At 37.5% G+C, this 20567-nt stretch overlaps 1 protein-coding gene across 21 annotated transcripts in view; it reads left to right on the top strand.

Annotated features, from left to right (window-relative positions):
- Nucleotides 1-20567, top strand: part of EML5 (EMAP like 5) — a 160965-nt gene that overhangs the window by 65814 nt on the left and 74584 nt on the right. For all 21 annotated transcript variants that reach the window (XR_011569047.1, XR_011569046.1, XR_011569048.1 and 18 more), the window contains exons 10-15: nucleotides 659-871; nucleotides 10460-10627; nucleotides 11297-11403; nucleotides 11907-12025; nucleotides 14012-14202; nucleotides 19385-19486. Coding sequence is in view for 17 of the 21 variants with exons in the window: in XM_070797984.1 (XP_070654085.1) it covers nucleotides 659-871; nucleotides 10460-10627; nucleotides 11297-11403; nucleotides 11907-12025; nucleotides 14012-14202; nucleotides 19385-19486 (900 nt within the window). In the remaining 4 variants the exon portion in view is untranslated. The remainder of the gene's footprint in view (nucleotides 1-658; nucleotides 872-10459; nucleotides 10628-11296; nucleotides 11404-11906; nucleotides 12026-14011; nucleotides 14203-19384; nucleotides 19487-20567) is intronic.

The raw sequence follows: 20567 nt of genomic DNA, 5'->3' as shown, positions 1-20567 counted from the left end.
ATAAAGACAGAATCATCAAAATATCTCTCAGTACTTTAGTATGATGCTTAATGAATTAGTAACTATATTGCAGTACTTTATTTAATAAGACTAGCTGCATAATTAATATATCACTCAGTTTTTGTTAACAGTCTGTATCTTACGAAGACTGACCAATCCTGAAGTCATGTTGCCTAATGTAAATGTATTACTTGTCATTCATCCTTCTTTTATGATCCTTTCAATTATCTTTTTTTTCCTCAACTATGTATCTTCTTAGGTTTCTTTTTTAATACATGATTTGCTACTTTCTTATAACTTTTACTTTTCCTTCGAAGTTACCCCATTGTGACTAATCTATAGCATGACTTTAATATAGTTCAGTTTTATTGTCCACATGGGTGACCCTGCTAAGCTACATCATCATCAGAGCTATATTTCTTTGAATCAGTATAATATTGGTAGTGGCTTTTTTTTTTTTTAATTTTATCCTTGCACTTAATTTTCTCTTTTCCTTACTGTAGTCACTTACCTATTCATGTATTCTCCTTTAACTGGATTGGAAAGATCCTTAAATTTTGGAATTTACCATGTTATCAGTATAACTTATGCTTGAGTAAAAATTAAAGGAAGTAACTTCTTAAATTAATACTAATTAATTAAATTAATTTATTTTTAGGAGGAAAAGAAGTGGCAAGTAAAGAAGAAATAAAAGGTGTTCATTGGGCTTCATGGACATGCGTTTCAGGCCTTGAAGTAAATGGAATTTGGCCCAAGTATTCAGATATTAATGATATAAACTCAGTAGATGGGAATTATATTGGCCAAGTTTTAGTTACAGCTGATGACTATGGAATTGTAAAATTATTTCGATATCCTTGCTTAAGAAAAGGTATCTTTTCTTTCAAAATAGTATTAATTCACCTCTCTCTTACAAAAGACCTTTATGTTCTTTTTTTTTTTTTCAACTACAATTTTATTTTATTTTTAAACTTTACAAAATTGTATTAGTTTTGCCAAATATCAAAATGAATCCTGTATACCTGTGACCTTTAGGTTCTTACAGAAAATTAGTCTTGAGATAAATAAGAGGGTTTATACTCTTTAAAATATGTGTGGTGACTCTCTGGTGAAAGATACCATGAAAGTGAACAGAAATAGCTACAATATTTTGGCAATTAAGAAATTATTGTCATGTTATTACTTTTATCTTTGGATATGAAGTTTTTATTAGAAAGTTTTTTTTGTTTTTTTTTTAATTTAAATTTATTTATTGTAACTGGAGGCTAATTACTTTACAATATTGTTTTGGTTCTGCCATACATCAACATGAATCCGCCACGGGCATACATGTATTCCCCATCCTGAACCCTCTTCCCACCTCCCTCCCTGTATCATCCCTCCAGGTCATCCCAGTGCACCAGCCCCAAGCATCCTGTATCCTGCATCGAACCTGGACTGGTGATTCTTTTCTTATATGATATTATACATGTTTCCATGCCATTCCCCCGAATCATCCGACCCTCTCCCTCTCCCACAGAGTCCAAACAACTGTTCTATACATCTGTGTCTCTTTTGCTGTCTCACATACAGGGTTATTGTTACCATCTTTCTAAATTCCATATATATGCGTTAGTGTACTGTCTTGGTGTTTTTCTTTCTGGCTTACTTCACTCTGTATAGTAGGCTCCAGTTTCATCCACCTCATTAGAACTGATTCAAATGTATTCTTTTTAATGGCTGGGTAATACTCCATTGTGTATATGTACCACAGCTTTCTTATCCATTCATCTGCTGATGGACGTCTAGGTTACTTCCATGTCCTGGCTATTATAAACAGTGCTGCGATGAACATTGGGGTCATGTGTCTCTTTCAATTCTGATTTCCTCGGTGTGTATGCCCAGCAGTGGGATTGCTGGGTCATAAGGCAGTTCTATTTCCAGTTTTTTAAGGAATCTCCACACTGTTCTCCATAGTGGCTGTACTAGAAAGTTATTTTTGAATTCATATATTATAAATGGGCTAATACTTTACCTCTTTCTTCTTAAAGTTATTTTTTCTTTCTACTTCCAGAATTATTTCATATAGTCAGAATATACAATGATAGTTATACTTTTCTTATGACTTGTTATCTTTACTCATTTAACTTGCTGAACGTATATCTCTTATGAGACATTTTTCTGACATTTTCTTAAGAATTCTGATGAAGTAGCCAGCTGTCTAAGCTTAAGTTACAGTTTGGAGTCTATTGGTTTGTTTGTTGGTTTTTGAGAAAGTGTTTTTGCTTAAACCCTTAACATATATTGTTCTGATATTTATTTTTCATAACTGGCAGTGGAAGAAAATTAAGGGGTCTTATCACTGGTTATTTTCTACATATTTTATGTACGACCTCTTTTTCTTGGGTGTCTTTTAAAATGATATTAATCGATCTGTTAATAGACATGAGGATAATTACATGAAATACTCTATTATTCATTTGTTCCATGCCTTGTTCCAGAAAGTATTTGAGTCAGCTTATGGCAAGTCTCTCAGCACTAAAATAATTATGTAAGTAAAGAATTCATACCAAGGGAAATAGAAATACCATGTTAAAGTCAGATAAAGAAATTGACAGTAGTCAAACATCAAAACTGAATCTGAGCTTCCTGAAACCAAAAATAAAGTAAAGCACAGAATAATTTTCACTGTAGCTATTTAAAAAAAAATAAAACCATGCTACTCAGAGAAAGCCAAGTTTCTTCTCAGATTTAGTTTTCTAAGACCTCTCTCCTATAGTATGGGGCCTTATATTAGGTACAGTTGAATATATTCTTAAGAGTATCAACATCTATAGCAGATGCAGTCATAATTTTCACCTGGATGTTAATAAAAGTGGTTGGAAAAATGTTAAAATGGAATTTAGTAAAAGGTAATTTTGGAAACAGCAGAAATAGTTTTATTCAAATAGTTTAGGTAGTCCACTGATGTTAAGGTTAAGGGCCCACATTTCCCAGAAGTCTAGATCGGTATTTGTTGTGCCTCTGCAGTCAAGTGTGAGCTCCAGATCTTGCCAGCTGTTTCATCTTGCCCATTTCTGCCTGCCAGTGTCAGCTTCCCAGATGCCTGTGAAAGTGCCTCCATGAATAATGCTGAGGATGTTAAAGGCTAGCTAAATCTCTAGCAATTGAAGTAACCTATTTCTGGATTCTACCACATAGCCAGGACATGAGAGTCACTGGGCACAAGTTTTATTGTGATTCAAATGATACTTGCCTATTTAGAAGATATGAGATTTAGTAAGATTAATCATGATAATATTCGTCTTAGACATTGCTTCAACTCATTGTTTCATATAGTGACCTCTATGCAGGAAAAAATAGTACTTTAATTTTCTGAATTTTCCTAATCAAATGGATGTGATTTACTCTCAAGTTTTATCTTTTGCAACAGAGAAGATAGTATTTTTATTGCTTGATAATTTTGTTTCATTTATAAAATATGTAGTAGTTTTCTGAATTGCTGTAGGAATATTTTATCAAAGTCTTTAAGAAAAGTTAGTCTTTTCAGTTACTACTTCAAGAATATAAGTATAAATTGTTTTTCTTATTTTCTCTTTTTTTAGATTTTTGTTAGACATTTGTTTTATGATAAGAGTTTTTATTTCTAGGCATTTGTGAGTCAGCTTGAGACTGTGGGTAGGTAATTGGGAGAGAAGACAAAACATAACAACTGCACATTTAAAAGATTAGTAGAAGTATTTTAAGATTGTGTATTTATTGAATTTACAAACTAGCATAAAGCTAGTAGTATCACTATAGAAAAAAGAAATTTTTTATATAAGAAATGGGCAAGATGAAACAGCTGGCAGGATCTTTTTTTTAGATTAGTTAGGCAGTTGTACATTACTTCATTGTGGTAAGTTGTACCATTGATCCAACTTAAGTTTGGGAAAGACTGTGTCTGATGTATTAATGTATTTTAGCTAACCACTTAGGTAATATCCATTATAATCTAAGGAGTAAAGCTTTTACAAAATGTGGAAAGAAGTTAACTAATAGAAGTTGCTTATGTTATAGAATCATTGTAATTGAAACATAAAATGAAGTTAACCCAGAATTTGGTGGTGGTTTAGTCACTAAGTTGTGTCTAACTCTTGCGATCCCATGTACTATAACCTGCCAAGCTCCTCTGTCCAGATTTTCCAGGCAAGAACACTGGAGTGGTTTTCCATTTCCTTCTCCAGTGGATCTTCCCAATGTAGGGATCAAACCCAGGTCTCCCACACTGCAGGCGGATTCTTTACTGTCTGAGCTGCCAGGGAAGCCCAGCCCCCTCAAATCCCAGTCCAAAGCATTACTCTTCTTTTTTTCTTTCTTTCTTTCTGTCTATTATTATCCCCTTCTCTCTGGATTCTTCTGCTCTTGACCATAATCCCTCTCAAATGATCAGGCATTTCCCAGGCGGCAGCGCTGAGGCTGTGGTAGAGGGCGAGGAGGCCAGGGTGGCGACGGGTGGAGAGGTGCAGGCAGGGTGATTTAGTCTGACCCCTTCATCACCGTTAATACTTGCCAAGACTCTTTCCATACTTACTGACAAATGAAAATTTATATTGGGGAAAAAAAATTTTTTAGATTCCAGGAGAAACTTCTTTGGAAAAACAAATATCGAACAATAAAACAGCTCTGTGACAGAGACTTCCCAAACACCACTTGCTTGCCTCAGATTCTGAGAGGCTGCTGCGCAGCGTGCTACGTGTTTGTCTCTCATTGCTGTAAAAACTGCTGTGAGACAAGCTACAGTTCCCGTGTTTATTCTCCTGTGTGGACATGTGGGTTCTCTGCAGTCTTTTGTTATAACTACAAGTTTTTCAGAGATGTATACTTAGGAGTGAAATTGCTGAGTCATAGAGAGTTTATAAGAAGATGCCAAACTGTTTTCCAAAATAGTTATACCATTTTACACAACCCTGTTGAATACATCTTCTTCCACACTTGGCCACCATAGTTTTTACTTGTAAATCTAGTTGGTGTAAATGATGTCACATTGTCTTAATTTACATTTCTCTACTACTTATAATAAGGTTGACCATCTTTCCCAATATTTTTTAATTTTCTGCACTTCCTTGTCTATCAAACACAAGTTCATATCTTTTGCCTATTTTTAGAGGTGTTTGTTTTATTGTTTAATGGAAATAATTTTATATACTCTAGGTACAAATGATCTGTAATTTTTATGGATTACAAATGTCTTTTCTGAGTTTGTGACTTGTCGTTTTATTTTCTTAATGATATCTTTGGTTGACTAGTTTTCCTTTCAGTGTACTCAAGGCAGTTTCTCCTTTTTTTCTGAACAATCCTGTTTTGTGTATAAGGAATTCTACTTTTTCAGTTCAGTTCAGTCACTCAGTCATGTCTGACTCTTTGCTACCCCATGGACCGCAGCACGCCAGGCCTCCCTGTCCATCACCAACTCCCAGAGTTTACCCAGACTCATGTCCATTGAGTCGGTGATGCCATCCAACCATCTCATTTTCTGTCGTCCCCTTCTCCTCCTGCCCTCAATCTTTCCCAGCATCAGGGTCTTTTCAGATGAGTCAGCTCTTTGCATCAGGTGGCCAAAGTATTGGAGTTTCAGCTTCAACATCAGTCTTTTCAATGAACACGCAGGACTGATCTCCTTTAGGATGGACTGGTTGGATCTCCTTGCAGTCCAAGGGACTCTCAAGAGTCTTCTCCAACACCACAGTTCAAAAACACCTTCGGCACTCAGCCTTCTTCACAGTCCAACTCTCACATCAATACATGACCACTGGAAAAACTATAGCCTTGACTAGATGGACCTTTGTTGGCAAAGTAATGTCTCTGCTTTCAGTATGCTATCTAGGTTGCTCATAACTTTCCTTCCAATGAGTAAGCGTCTTTTAATTTCATGACTGCAGTCACCATCTGCAGTGATTTTGGAGCCCAGATAAATAAAGTCAGCCACTGTTTCCACTGTTTCCCCATCTATCTGGCATGAAGTGATGGGACCAGATGCCATGATCTTAGTTTTCTGAATGTTGACCTTTAAACCAACTGTTTCACTCTCCTCTTTCACTTTCATCAAGAGGCTCTTTAGTTCTTCACTTTCTGCCCTAAGGGTGGTGTCATCTGCATATCTGCGGTTATTGATATTTCTCCTGGCAATGGCACCCCACTCCAGTACTCTTGCCTGGAAAATCCCATGGATGAAGAAGCCTGGTGGGCTGCAGTCCACGGGGTTGCTAAGAGTCGGACATGACTAAGCGAGTTTACTTTCACTTTTCACTTTCATGCATTGGAGAAGGAAATGGCAACCCACTCCAGTGTTCTTGCTTGCAGAATCCCAGGGACGGTGGAGCCTGGTGGGCTGCCATCTATGGGGTCGCACAGAATCGGACACAACTAAAGCAACTTAGCAGCAGCAGCAGCTGGCAATCTTAATTCCAGCTTGTGCTTCTTCCAGCCCAGCGTTTCTCATGATGTTCTCTGCATAGAAGTTAAATAAGCGGGGTGACAATATACAGCCTTGATGTACTCCTTTTCCTATTTGGAACCAGTCTCTTGTCCCATGTCCATTTCTAACTGTTGCTTCCTGACCTGCATACAGGTTTCTCAAGAGGCTGGTTAGGTGGTCTGGTATTCCCATCTCTTGAAGAATTTTCCACAGTTTATTGTGATTCACACAGTCAAAGGCTTTGGCATAGTCAGTAAAGCAGAAATAGATGTTTTTCTGGAACTCTTTTACTTTTTTGATGATCCAGCAGATGTTGGCAATTTAATCTCTGGTTCCTCTGCCTTTTTACTAGAGCTAAAAAAGATATTCTCCTATATTTTACATCTAGAAGTTTTAAGGTCATCAAAACACTATTCAGTTCAGTTTAGTTCAGTCGCTCAGTCGTGTCCGACTCTTTGCCACCCCGTGAATCGCAGCACACCAGGCCTCCCTGTCCATCACCAACTCCCGGAGTTCACTCAGACTCACATCCATCAAGTCAGTGATGCCATCCAGCCATCTCATCCTCTGTCGTCCCCTTCTCCTCCTACCCCCAATCCCTCCCAGCATCAGAGTCTTTTCCAATGAGTCAACTCTTCGCATGAGGTGGCCAAAGTACTGGAGTTTCAGCTTTAGCATCATTCCTTCCAAAGAAATCCCAGGACTGATCTCCTTCAGAATGGACTAGTTGGATCTCCTTGCAGTCCAAGGGACTCTCAAGAGTCTTTTCCAACACCACAGTTCAAAAGCATCAATTCTTCAGCGCTCAGCCTTCCTCACAGTCCAGCTCTCGCATCCATACATGACCACAGGAAAAACCATAGCCTTGACTAGACGGACCTTTGTTGGCAAAGTAATGTCTCTGCTTTTCAATATGCTATCTAGGTTGCTCATAACTTTCCTTCCAAGGAGTAAGCGTCTTTTAATTTCATGGCTGCAGTCACCATCCGCAGTGATTTTGGAGCCCAAACAAATAAAGTCTGACACAGTTTCCACTGTTTCCCCATCTATTTCCCATGAAGTGATGGGACCAGATGCCATGATCTTCGTTTTCTGAATGTTGAGCTTTAAGCCAACTTTTTCACTCTCCACTTTCACTTTCATCAAGAGGCTTTTTAGTTCCTCTTCACTTTCTGTCATAAGGGTGGTGTCATCTGCATATCTGAGGTTATTGATATTTCTCCAGGCAATCTTGATTCCAGCTTATGCTTCTTCCAGCCCAGCGTTTCTCATGATGTACTCTGCATATAAGTTAAATAAGCAGGGTGACAATATACAGTCTTGACGTACTCCTTTTCCTATTTGGAACCAGTCTGTTGTTCCGTGTCCAGTTCTAACTGTTGCTTCCTGACCTGCATACAGATTTCTCAAGATACTCAAAACACTCAAACACTCAAAACACTGTTAAATGGGAAAAATCTTTTGTCACATTACTACAATTTAATGAAGAGATTTAGCTTGTGTTAACTTTGTGTTAAAATACACCCCAAAATAAATGAGAAAAGAAATGAGATCACTGAAACATAAATATTGCAGTATATTGCTTTATCCTCACCAAGAATTGTCATTCTCTTCTCATTTAAATTATGAAAGCTTCTGTAACCATACTAGCTTTTCTTGGTAAATCTTTTCTCTGAGATATTAGTCCTATTTGAGGACATACTGTTTAGGTCTTACCTGTTTTTTTTAATCATTTCTTATCATAGGTCAGTATTAATAATGAAGGGCCTTTGAGAGCTTATAATCCAATTTATACTAAAATAGAAATGTAGTCTAAGAGAGGTTAAATGATGTACTCAAGCTCCTGTCCTTTTAAGTCATCAAGATAATGCTCAAACTCTAGTCTTTTGATTTCAACTCTAATATTCTTTACATCAGACTTTTTGTCCCCTTTAATGACTCATAATAAGGGTTGGAGTTCATGCCCTCTCAGTACTCTTCTTGCCTCCTCTAAATCTAGAGTTTCAGTTCAAGTGTATAGGCAAGAGTGAGGGGAAATAGAATCTTTTTTTTTTCTTTTCCTTTCTTTCTCTTTTTCAAATACCTAATGAACATTTCTATGTGTCAGGCGTTAGAGGTGTATGATAAATTAGATACCATCCTATCCTCAAAGAGCTTATAGTTTATTAGAAGGGTTACCAAGTAAATAGACTATTGTATTTCAGTGTCATAGTCACATGGGGTAATCACTGGGAATTCTGGAAGCATGTAAGAGGATGTCGTTGGTCTTGGTGAGTCAGGGTCACTTCTTAAAAGATAGGATATCTAAGGTATACTTTTAAGATAAACTGTTTATCATAGTTAAACAGTATTGGTTATTGAATAGTCATTAATACAGTCAAAGTATTTCTAATACTTTGATTAGAAATAGCTGGCTTCTCTTAAACTTATTCCATAGCTTCCTTGTTGAATTGCCTTGGTTCTTCCAGAGCAATTTATCTTAGAAAAGTCACAGAGAAAATAACTTGGAAAACCTTACAGGATTATCTGTACCTTTCTTGGAGCTGTTAACCCAATACAGTTAAATAGAATAGGTGCTCGAATAACTCTTCTTCATTTGCTCTAAACATAACAAAATTAGTACATTTAAAAAACTTGGAATTTATTTGCTAAAATTTCTGGCTTTAATGTTTAGAACGCTCTGGTGCCCAAGAGTATGTGAAGGGCCCCATCAAAGGAAGTAATAACCAAAGTCCTCTTGACAGGCAAATAATGCATTCTCATATAAGAAGGATGGGACTCAGTCTTAATTTACCAGACTTTGTGGAGTGAATTGTGGCAAGTTACCCATCTAGAAGGTTACTGACTTCTATTAAGCTACATAAAAAATTGATTCCTGAAATAATAGCATTTCTCTTGGGTAGAAGTAAATTGTAATTCTTATAGTTTTGGTTAAAACATTTATTCTTTGATTAAGATGGCTATCCCTAATTTCATGGCCAAGGTGAAAGTTTTTCTGAAGTTTATAATTGATGGATCTTTGTCATACTGAAATACAGGCCTTATATAACTTCATATAAAGCTTTTAAAACATTGTCAAAATGAAGTCAAACATTATTCTGTTTACTGTACTCTCACAGGGACATGGGCATGTTGCCAAATATCAGGTTTATCTAAGCAGAATATAGAAAATGTATTCTGAACTTTAGAATCACAAAAATGGTTCCCATCATCACACGGATTTTGTTAAAAATTAGCCAGAAAGTTAAACAACTCGTTTACAATTGGAGAAATCCGTTTCCGAATGCTGCTACTTAATATCACTAACGATAGAACTGTGCCCTGGGAGTGATGTATCCAAAAGGACACGCCACTGTCTGTGCAGAAATCACATCTGAATCTAGTCATTAAAACAGTGGGCAAACCCACGTTGAAAGACATTATACAGAATACATAGGTTTAAAAATGACTGTAAAAGACAGTTGTTAGGACAACTGAACATTTTTTATTTTGGTTATATGGTATATTGCATTGATTTTTGTATACTATACCAACCTTGCATTCCTGGCATAAATCCCATTTAGTTTTGGTGTGTAGTCCTTTTTATGTGTATTTTATTGATGACTTAAGCTTTAACAGGATATTCCTCAGCTAGGGCTGAGAATAGTGGGGCAAGATTAGATTGGTCAATGTCACTTAAGACTGAAGGCCTCAGGCCAAAACATTCAAATATCCTAATATGAAAACATTGTGAAATGAAAACTCTAGTTGCTGCAGGCATTTCTTAAAGCAGTAAGATAATGCCTCACAACCCTTGTGATTCTTACCAAATTATATTGTGAATCAATAGAGCAAAGAGTTCTACCCTTCATGTACACTCATTCATTTGTTCACTGAGTTTTTGAATTAATATTTTTCCCCTTTGATCATAACTAAGGTAATAGAAGTAGGAGGCATTGGTTCAGGTAGAGAAATTATTGTTTATATTGGCTTTTGTGTGTATTGGCATTTGTTTATCAATTTAAAGGTATATTTTTGTTATAGGGGCCAAGTTTAAAAAATATATTGGCCATTCAGCTCATGTAACGAATGTGAGATGGTCACATGATTATCAGTGGGTTATTTCTATTGGTGGAGCAGATCACTCTGTCTTTCAGTGGAAATTTATTCCTGAAAGAAAACTAAAGGATGCTCTTCACATAGCACCCCAAGGTGAGTAGTACATACTGCCTGAACAATTTTTCTGGCAAATAACTCTTCATGTAACTCCCAAATAATGATTTTACCATTGAAATGTACACTAGCCTTATGTTAACAGTACAGATTATTATTAGTGGAAATTTTAAATTAAAATATTAAGTCTATATGTTTAAAGTCAAATGTCACAGAGCATGGACGACAAAGTACTTTGGTTACACTTTAATCTAGCTGATGAGTGAAAAACATCCATTAATAAAGCAAATATTTAATATAGTCTCTGGGAGATGGGTTTTATATTTGTTTTTGGTTTTTTTTTTGACAAGAAAAATGATCTAATGTCAGTTCCTCTCTTACGTGTCATTTTTTCTAGCTGTTTTTCATGTTAATTATAGGTTATATTTACTTATATTTGCACAGAGATTTAAATTTGATGTAGCGGTCATTGGGGAGCCAGTGAAGGGATTTAAAGGAACTATTGAGTTTGCAGTGAGTGGAGAGGAAGAGAATATGTAGTACAGTTTACTGACATCTGTGTCACTTGAATAGGTCATTTCATTTGATTGTTTCATAGCCTGTCTCCATGTCAGTTGGCACAGTCAGCTCGCAATCCTTAATTTTATTGTGCTGTTTTGAAAGTGAATCTTACTTAAACAAGTAATGATGCATTTTTATAAATTACAGAAAGTCTTGCAGACTCTAATAGTGATGAATCAGATTCAGACCTGTCTGATGTTCCAGAACTGGATTCTGAAATTGAGCAAGAGACCCAGCTCACTTACCGTCGGCAGGTAATTTTTATTACCACATGAGCTTTTCCTGAAAAAATTTCTTCTTTATCTTGCTCCTTGTTTACTCATCTATTGTTATCTTTCGTGGTTTGTAAGTTTCCAAGAAATGTATGGCTGTTTCCCTCTTTCAGAGTTAAAGTATAGTTGTATAAAATGTTATTTATATTAAGTGCTTGATATACTAACTGTGCCTGTATTGTGTTTTATTATATAATATATGTGCTTTTTGTCACAGTACACTTACATTGATTTCCTTTAAAATGTTCTCTTACGAAGTATAAAAAATTCACGGAAACTGAATATGTATCTGTCAGTTTGATACTTAGACAATGTAAATTAGTTTGTCTTTCCAAGGAAGTAAATTTCAAAAAGAACCTTCCTATTTTAGTTATTAAAAGTTTAGTGATCATAGTTACGCAATGTCTGAAGTTACATTAGGAATCTACAACACCTTTATTAATTTATATTCTAAGAATATTTCTACTTATGTACATTATTTAAAGGTTTACAAAGAAGATCTACCTCAGCTTAAAGAACAATACAAAGAGAAACAAAAAAGTGGTACTTCTAAAAGAAGAGAGCGGGCTCCAGGAAATAGTATTCGGTTACACTTTGTTCACGGGTACAAAACAACTACTTTTCATTTATGTGTTTGAATTTTGGTTCACATTTACCAGCTGTGTGACTTTGAGCAAGTCACTTAACTTCTCTGTCTCTGTTTCACCATCTGTAAAATGGAGATAACAGTGCTTTACTTCATAGGGTTCTGGTGAGGAGTAAATAAGTAAATACTTGTAGTGACTTAGAGCATTATCTGGCACATAATAAGCACTATATAAGTATTTGTTAAATAAAAAATTGTCTTGTGAAAATTTAGTATTTATAAGAAATTGATCTATCTTAAAACAAGAAAAAATAAGTGAAATATAAGAGATTATCATCTCTCCTGCTGCTGCTGCTGCTAAGTCGCTTCGGTCGTGTCCGACTCTGTGCGACCCCATAGACGGCAGCCCAGCAGGCTCCCCCGTCCCTGGGATTCTCCAGGCAAGAACACTGGAGTGGGTTGCCATTGCCTTCTCCAATGCATGGAAGTGAAAAGTGAAAGCGAAGTCACTCAGTCGTGTCCGACTCTTAGCGACCCCATGGACTGCGGCCCACCAGGCTCCTCCATCCATGGGATTTTCCAGGCAAGAGTACTGGAGTGGGGTGCCATTGCCTTCTCTGCTCCCCTAAATATGTCTAATTTGGAATGATATTGTGGCTTGTTTTAGCCTAAGCAATTTGGCCTTCATGTCTTAATTTCAATAAAATACTGTCTCTGGGTTCTCTTAGAACACCTGGCAATCCTGGGCTCACATTTCATCCTGGGACACCAGAGTCTCCAATCCAGCTCTTTCCTTCCCTTCACCTTGTAATCCTCTTACCTGGCTTATAATGTTTTTAAGAATTTGAAAACAGATTTATTTAGTAAAAGCTTTTTTACCTCCAGTGGAAGCATTTGGGGGTTTTTGTTTATTTTTGTTGGAGTGTGGTTAATTCACTATGTGTTAGTTTCAGGTGTGCAGCAAACGGAATCAGTTGCACATACACATGTGTCTACCCTTTTTTAGACTCTTTTCCCCTGTAGACCATGATAGAGTATTGGGTGGTGTCCCCTGTGTCATGCGGTATGTCCTTATTAGTTACCTGCTTTACGTACAGTGTGTGTATGTCAGTCCCCATCTCTCAGTTTATCCCTCCCCTCAGTTTCCCCCCGGTAACCTGTTTGTTTTCTACATCTGTGACTCTGTTCTGTCTTGTAAGTAAGTTCACTGGTACCATGTTTTAAGGTTCCACATGTAAGTGACAGTACACGATATTTGTCTTTCTCTCTCTGACTTGCTTCACTCAGTGTGGCAGTCTCTAGGTCCGTCCATGTTACTGCAAATGACTCAAATGGCAATATTTCTCTGCACTTAGGTTTTATGAATTGGGTTTCTTTGAAGTGCAAATCAGGTTCCTATAAATGGAATTATATTGGTCATTTTTAGAGGACCTAGCTACTTTTTTCTGGACGTATATATTATTTTTAAATCGTAGTTTAAACTTATTTTTGTTTATATATATATATAATATTTTCATTGTTCAACAATGTGTGTAAAAGGATACACTCTGAAGATCTTCTCCCTACATCTGCCCTCCCAGCTATCATTCCATCTTACCCAAAGGGAATTACTTTTACTTAATTTCAGAAATATTTATGTATAATACAAGTGTACATTTTATGTATATGTATTTATATATAATAAAAATGTACATTCTTTTCTATACCCTTTCACTTGTAAAAAAGCAACTTTTTGCTTTATAATATTTAAATTTAGTATTTATATTTATGCAAATAGTAATGTACAATATACACTTTTCTGTACTTTATTTCACTGAGTATTGTACCTTAGATTTAGGTGTCTGTAATCAGAGCAGTTCACAAAAGTTTTGGGATCTGAGATATTTGTATTTTTTAAAATTATTTAATATCTTGTAAAACTGGAAATTAAACATCCTCTGTATAGTCCGTATTTACCAGTGAAAGACCAAAGTTAATGTTATATGATATATTTTCTATATTTAGTTACAGAGGTTATGACTGTCGAAGTAATCTGTTTTATACTCAAATTGGTGAAATTGTATACCATGTGGCAGCAGTGGGTGTCATTTATAATCGCCAGCAGAACACACAGCGTTTTTACCTGGGTCACGATGATGACATTCTCTGCCTGGCTCTTCATCCTTTGAAAGACTACGTGGCAACAGGCCAGGTAGGTCCTTTGAAAGACCATGTGATAACAGGTTAGACAGGCTAGACCTTCGGGTTTAAAGTTAGATTAGTCCATTTTTTTTCCTTTTGTGTTCTTGGAAATGAATTCTTTAGAATGGGATTTTATTTTCATATTACAAATGAAAATTCTTTATTATAGTTTTCCTTAGAGTTTTATTGTTTTACTTATTATTATAATTTGAATTTTGAACGGTGAGCTCAGGGTTCACTTCTTTCTGTCAGAATAATATTTTTTTTTTAATCTGTGAGTAACATTAAGGTAAGAAGTCTGATTTTTTCATTATCTAAAATAAATTATCTAAGAAATGTTCTGTAACAAATAGGACGACTGTGTTTCTATTTTTCTGTAACAAATAGGACGACTGTGTTTCTATTTTTCTATCATGATAGTAACATGTTCAGGTTTACCAAGGGAGAAAACACAGAAAAGTCATAACTGATACACCTCTTTATATTCTTATTCTTAGAGAAGGAAAGGAAGGGGTGTACCTATAAATTCTCACTGTGTTTAAGCACTTTACTCTGTGTAAGCATGTTACTAATTTCTTAATGTATATTTGCTTTATTCTCACCTCACCTATATGAGAGTGAAACCATTTGCCCCCAGCTTATAAATGAGGAATTTTAGGTTTAAGGAAAATACATGATTTTCTCAAAGATCTCTCAGCTGCTGCTAAGTCGCTTCAGTCGTGTCCGACTCTGTGCAACCCCATAGATGGCAGCCCAGCAGGCTCCCCCGTCCCTGGGATTCTCCAAGCAAGAACACTGGAATGGGTTGCCATTTCCTTCTCCAATCTCTCAGCTGCTCCTGCTGCTGCTAAGTTGCTTCAGTCGTGTCCGACTCTGTGCTGCCCCATAGACGGCAGCCCACCAGGCTCCCCCGTCCCTGGGATTCTCCAGGCAAGAACACTGGAGTGGGTTGCCATTTCCTTCTCCAATGCATGAAAGTGAAAAGTGAAAGTGAAGTCGCTCAGACGTGCCCGACTCTTAGCGACCCCATTTTCCAGGCAAGAGTACTGGAGTGGGGTGCCATTGCCTTCTCCGAATCTCTCAGCTAATACGTGGTAAAAACCCAACATCCTCAGTCTGTCTGGCTTTGAACACTGGGTTAAGGATACCTTCGGGGATATATTGAGGGCAGGGGCAGGCAGCTTGCATCATCCCAGGTAGCTTCCTTGAAAAGTGAGAAAACTCTTTCTCTCTCCCATCTCCCCTCCCTGGGTTTGCATCTCCCCTCATTGTTTTTTTCTCCCCTTCCCATCCCTTCCTCCTTTTCTTCCCCTTTTCTTCCATTCATTCAAAAACACTCATAGAGCATGTGCTGTGTGCCAGGAAAATCTCTGGGAATATAAATAAAACATCTTCTTGCCATGGTAAAACATTAATAATCTGTGAGGGAAGGCAAACATGCAAGAAAATTGTGATACAAGGTCAGAAGTATAGATCGGGGCTTCTTACCTTGGAAGTGTTGACACTTGGGGCCAGATAATTTTTTGTTGTAAAAATAATTGGGTTTTTGTGCACAGTGGAATCCTGTGCATTGCACAGTGTTAGCAGAGTATCTGACCTCTGTGCAGTAGATGCCAATCACACTGCCCCCGACTTGTGACAAACAAAAACATCTCCAGACAGCGTTTGGAAGGCAAAAGTCACCCCTGCTGAGACCCACTATTAGGTGTGTATAAAGCCCTCTTGAAATATAATATAGGACTGATTAATCATGCCTAATGGAATGGGAAACCCTCATAGAGATGGTGCCATTTGAACTCAATAGTTTACCTGACAGAGGGGAGGTTGGGGAAGGTTTTCTGTTTTATTGTATAACAGTGGAGCAAAAGAAAAAAAAGAAAAAAAAAACTGAAATAAAACATAGCTTCTTTAAATAACTGTGAGCAACCTAAAGTACAAATCTTAGAGTTATTGGTGGACTTTAGTGGGAGAACTAATTAAGTGGGTTAGCGGGGGCCTCAGGGGTACCATTTACCTTCACTGCTAGTTTATGTCAAGGTTCCTCTTAACACACAGTTATGTGCCTATTGTGTGTAGCAAGGATCACCTGCAGTGCTGTAGGAAGGAGTTTGGACATTATTCTGATACTCCTGGAATAAGACTGTAAAAACTGGTCATTTACTACCATGATTCTGGCATTTTAGGGAATGTGGGCCAAATTAAATTAAAAGTCAGGATGCCCACAGGATATCCCTGGATAACCAGTGTAGGGGAGGAAAACCTTACCTCTTCCTATCCTAGACTTTTAGCTGGGATTCTGACAAAAAGACCAGGTTTCCCTGGTGGCTCCGATGGTAAAGAACCTGCCTGTAGTGCAGGAGACCTGGGTTTGATCCCTGGGTTGGGAAGATTCCCCTGGAGAAGGGAATGGCAACCTATGCCATTAACAGGAGCAATTCATATCACCTGGAAGAAACCTAAACCAGAAGTAACTCAAAATGGTGATTTAGAATTCCAGCTTATATAGAAAATAGTAGATCTGAAGAGAAACGTCAGGACAGAGGAAAGTGTTTAATAACTTAGTGAAACGTTGACTGATCACAGTGTTGTTTTTTGTTATATATTTATAGAAAACGAACCTCAAAATCAATGCTAATTGGCAGCCCTATTATTTCAGGAGTTGCCTTTATAGACAAAGTTATTATGTAATATAGCTTAATCTGTATAGAGAAAGTGATTACTTGAGTCCAAAGGAATAATTAAAGTTTAAGTCCTGTTAACCTGCTTGGTGAAAGCTGTGAAAAGAAGAGAAGCGAAAAGCAAAGGAGAAAAGGAAGATATAAGCATCTGAATGCAGAGTTCCAAAAGCAAGAAGAGATAAGAAACCCTTCTTCAGCAATCAATGCAAAGAAATAGAGGAAAACAACAGAATGGGAAAGACTAGAGATCTCTTCAAGAAAATTAGAGATACCAAGGGAACATTTCATGTAAAGATGGGCTCAATAAAGGACAGAAATGGTATGGACCTAACAGAAGCAGAAGATATTAAGAAGAGATGGCAAGAATACACAGAAGAACTGTACAAAAAAGAGCTTTACGACCCAGATAATCACAATGGTGTGATCACTCACCTAGAGCCAGACATCCTGGAATGTGAAGTCAAGTGGGCCTTAGAAAGCATCACTATAAACAAAGCTAGTGGAGGTGATGGAATTCCAGTGGAGCTATTTCAAATCCTGAAAGATGATGCTGTGAAAGTGCTACACTCGATATGCCAGCAAATTTGGAAAACTCAGCAGTGGCCACAGGACTGGAAAAGGTCAGTTTTCATTCCAATCCCAAAGAAAGGCAATGCCAAAGAATGCTCAAACGACCACACAGTTGCACTCATCTCACATGCTAGTAAAGTAATGCTCAAAATTCTCCAAGCCAGGCTTCAGCAATACATGAACCGTGAACTTCCAGATGTTCAAGCTGGTTTTAGAAAAGGCAGAGGAATCAGAGATCAAATTGCCAGCATCCACTGGATCATGGAAAAAGCAAGAGAGTTCCAGAAAAACATCTATTTCTGCTTTATTGACTATACCAAAGCCTTTGACTGTGTGGATCACAATAAACTGTGGAAAATTCTGAAAGAGATGGGAATACCAGACCACCTGACCTGCCTTTTGAGAAACCTATATGCAGGTCAGGAAGCAACAGTTAGAACTGGACATGGAACAACAGACTGGTTCCAGATAGGAAAAGGAGTACGTCAAGGCTGTATATTGTCACCCTGTTTATTTAATTTCTATGCAGAGTACATCATGAGAAACACTGGTCTGGAAGAAGCACAAGCTAGAATCAAGATTGCCTGGAGAAATATCAATAACTTCAGATATGCAGATGATACCACCCTTATGGCAGAAAGTGAAGAGGAACTCAAAAGCCTCTTGATGAAAGTGAAAGTGGAGAGTGAAAAAGTTGGCTTAAAGCTTAACATTGAGAAAACGAAGATCATGACATCTGGTCCCATCACTTCATGGGAAGTAGATGGGGAAACAGTGGAAACAGTGTCAGACTTTATTTTTGGGGGCTCCAAAATCATTGCAGATGGTGATTTCAGCCATGAAATTAAAAGACGCTTAATCCTTGGAAGGAAAGTTATGACCAACCTAGACAGCATATTGAAAAGCAGAGACGTTACTTTGCCAACAAAGGTCCGTCTAGTCAAGGCTATGGTTTTTCCAGTGGTCATGTATGGATTTGAGAGTTGGACAGTGAAGAAAGCTGAATGCTGAAGAATTGATGCTTTTGAACTGTGGTATTGGAGAAGACTCTTGAGAGTCCCTTGGACTGCAGGGAGATCCAACCAGTCCATCCTAAAGGAGATCAGTCTTGGGTGTTCTTTGGAAGGAATGTTGCTAAAGCTGAAACTGCAGTACTTGGCCACCTCATGCGAAGAGTTAACTCATTGCAAAAGACTCTGATGCTGGGAGGGATTGGGGGCAGGAGGAGAAGGGGACGACAGAGGATCAGATGGCTGGTTGGCATCACCGACTTAATGGACATGAGTTTGGGTGAATTCCGGGAGTTGGTGATGGACACGGAGGCCTGGCGTGCTGCACTTCATGGGGTCACGAAGCGTCGGACATGACTGTGTGACTGAACTCTACTGAACTGAACTGAACCTGCTTGGTGCTTTAACCTCTCTGCATCTTTGTTTGTACCATTATCTTAGCCTGTAATGTACTTGCTTGCTTCTCTTTTTGTCCAAGACTTACACTTTTTGAAGGCCCAGGACAAGTAAGATAATATCCATGAAGATTTTCTCTACAGCCTTTCATCCTCATTAAGCACATACCAGATGTTTTTATTTTCCCAGTGAGTTTGCAGAATTTATCTAATTGTCTTAGTGCACACTAGCATACATTAGGTTGCTAACACTGCCAGTAGTAGGTGCTCAGGAAGCATTATCTCTATTGATGAAGTAGAGTATAAGGTTTAGGAGCTATATAGTTCTAGAACATTCCTATAAACCCTGAACCTAGTCTCATTAGCTTTTCAACAAACGTATGGGAAAAATGTTGATCACATAATCTTTATATTTTTTACTTGAAATCTGTAGCAAATATGACAAAAGTTGCAAAATATCTTGTTTTATTTTGTTTTGTAGGTATGAAAATAAATGGTTTAATTGCATAAAATGACTTTTATCATTCTTTCTATTTTAGGTAGGTAGGGATCCCTCAATTCACATATGGGACACGGAAACCATTAAACCATTGTCGATATTAAAGGGCTACCACCAATATGGTGTCTGTGCTGTTGATTTCTCAGGTAAGGGAATTTCTGTCTCAATAAGAATGATCAAAATTCAGAGGCAGTATACAGTATTTTTGTCTTAATCAGTGTTGCCTAAACTTGTCATTTAAAAATGACTTTCATGAGAGACTATCAAGAAGGCAGATGGATCACATTGTAAAAGACCTAGGATGTGAATTTCATTCTAAATGTATGAGAGGTCACTGGAGCTTTAAAGAAGGGAATAAGGTTATCTGATTGGCATTTTTAAAAAAAAGACCAATTATCAAGTGTGTATACTGTGATCGTAGCCTATCAAGACTATGAAAGTGTGGGTTTGCCAGCTGGTTTATAATTATAATGTAATGAGTGTAATTTTAATACCCATTATTATAAAGATGTTTTTATTAAAATAAAAGATGTTTGTCTATATAAACTCTGGAGACGTCTCAGATACTTCTAGTGGTATATGTGTCCCACTTGGGCAAACCCTGATCTCCCTTAATGTTTTTCAGTCACAGAGTAAACTTTGAAAATGTTCAGGGTGAAAGCAGGGCTTCCCTCATAACTCAGTCACTTAAGAGTCTGCCTTCGATGATTCCTAGGTTGGGAAGATCCCCTGCAGAAGGGAATGGCAACCCACTCCAGTATTCTTGCCTGGAGAATCCCATGGACAGAGGAGCCTGGTGGGCTACAGTCTGCGGGGTCACAGGAGTCGGACATAACTTAGTGACTAGACCACCACCACCACCAGGGTGAAAGCTAAGAAAGAAAGAGATGAAAACTAAAATACTTGTTTTATAACATTTCTTTGAAGTGACAGTTCTAATCTGTCCTACAGGAATAACTTTAGGTCTCAAAGTTAAGTCTTTGCTACACATATAAAAGTTGAACAACTACACCTGGATCTACAGTGAAGGCTAGGGTATTGATTGGAAAGAGGGGTCAGTTCAGTCCCTGCGTCGTGTCCAACTCTTTGCAACTGCATGGACTGCAGCTCGCCAGTAGGGAAAGAGGGGTGAAATGCCTTTAATAGAGAATTTTATATTAAAAACAGTAAAGTTGTGCTTTCTGCAGCTCTGTCTGAAGAGATGGTGAATTATTCATAGTAGAGTTT

Source organism: Bos indicus, chromosome 10 (genome assembly GCF_029378745.1).
Source record: "Bos indicus isolate NIAB-ARS_2022 breed Sahiwal x Tharparkar chromosome 10, NIAB-ARS_B.indTharparkar_mat_pri_1.0, whole genome shotgun sequence".
NCBI lineage: Eukaryota > Metazoa > Chordata > Mammalia > Artiodactyla > Bovidae > Bos > Bos indicus.
Note: the sequence above shows the minus strand (reverse complement) of the source record. Positions and strands in the feature narration are given on the sequence as shown.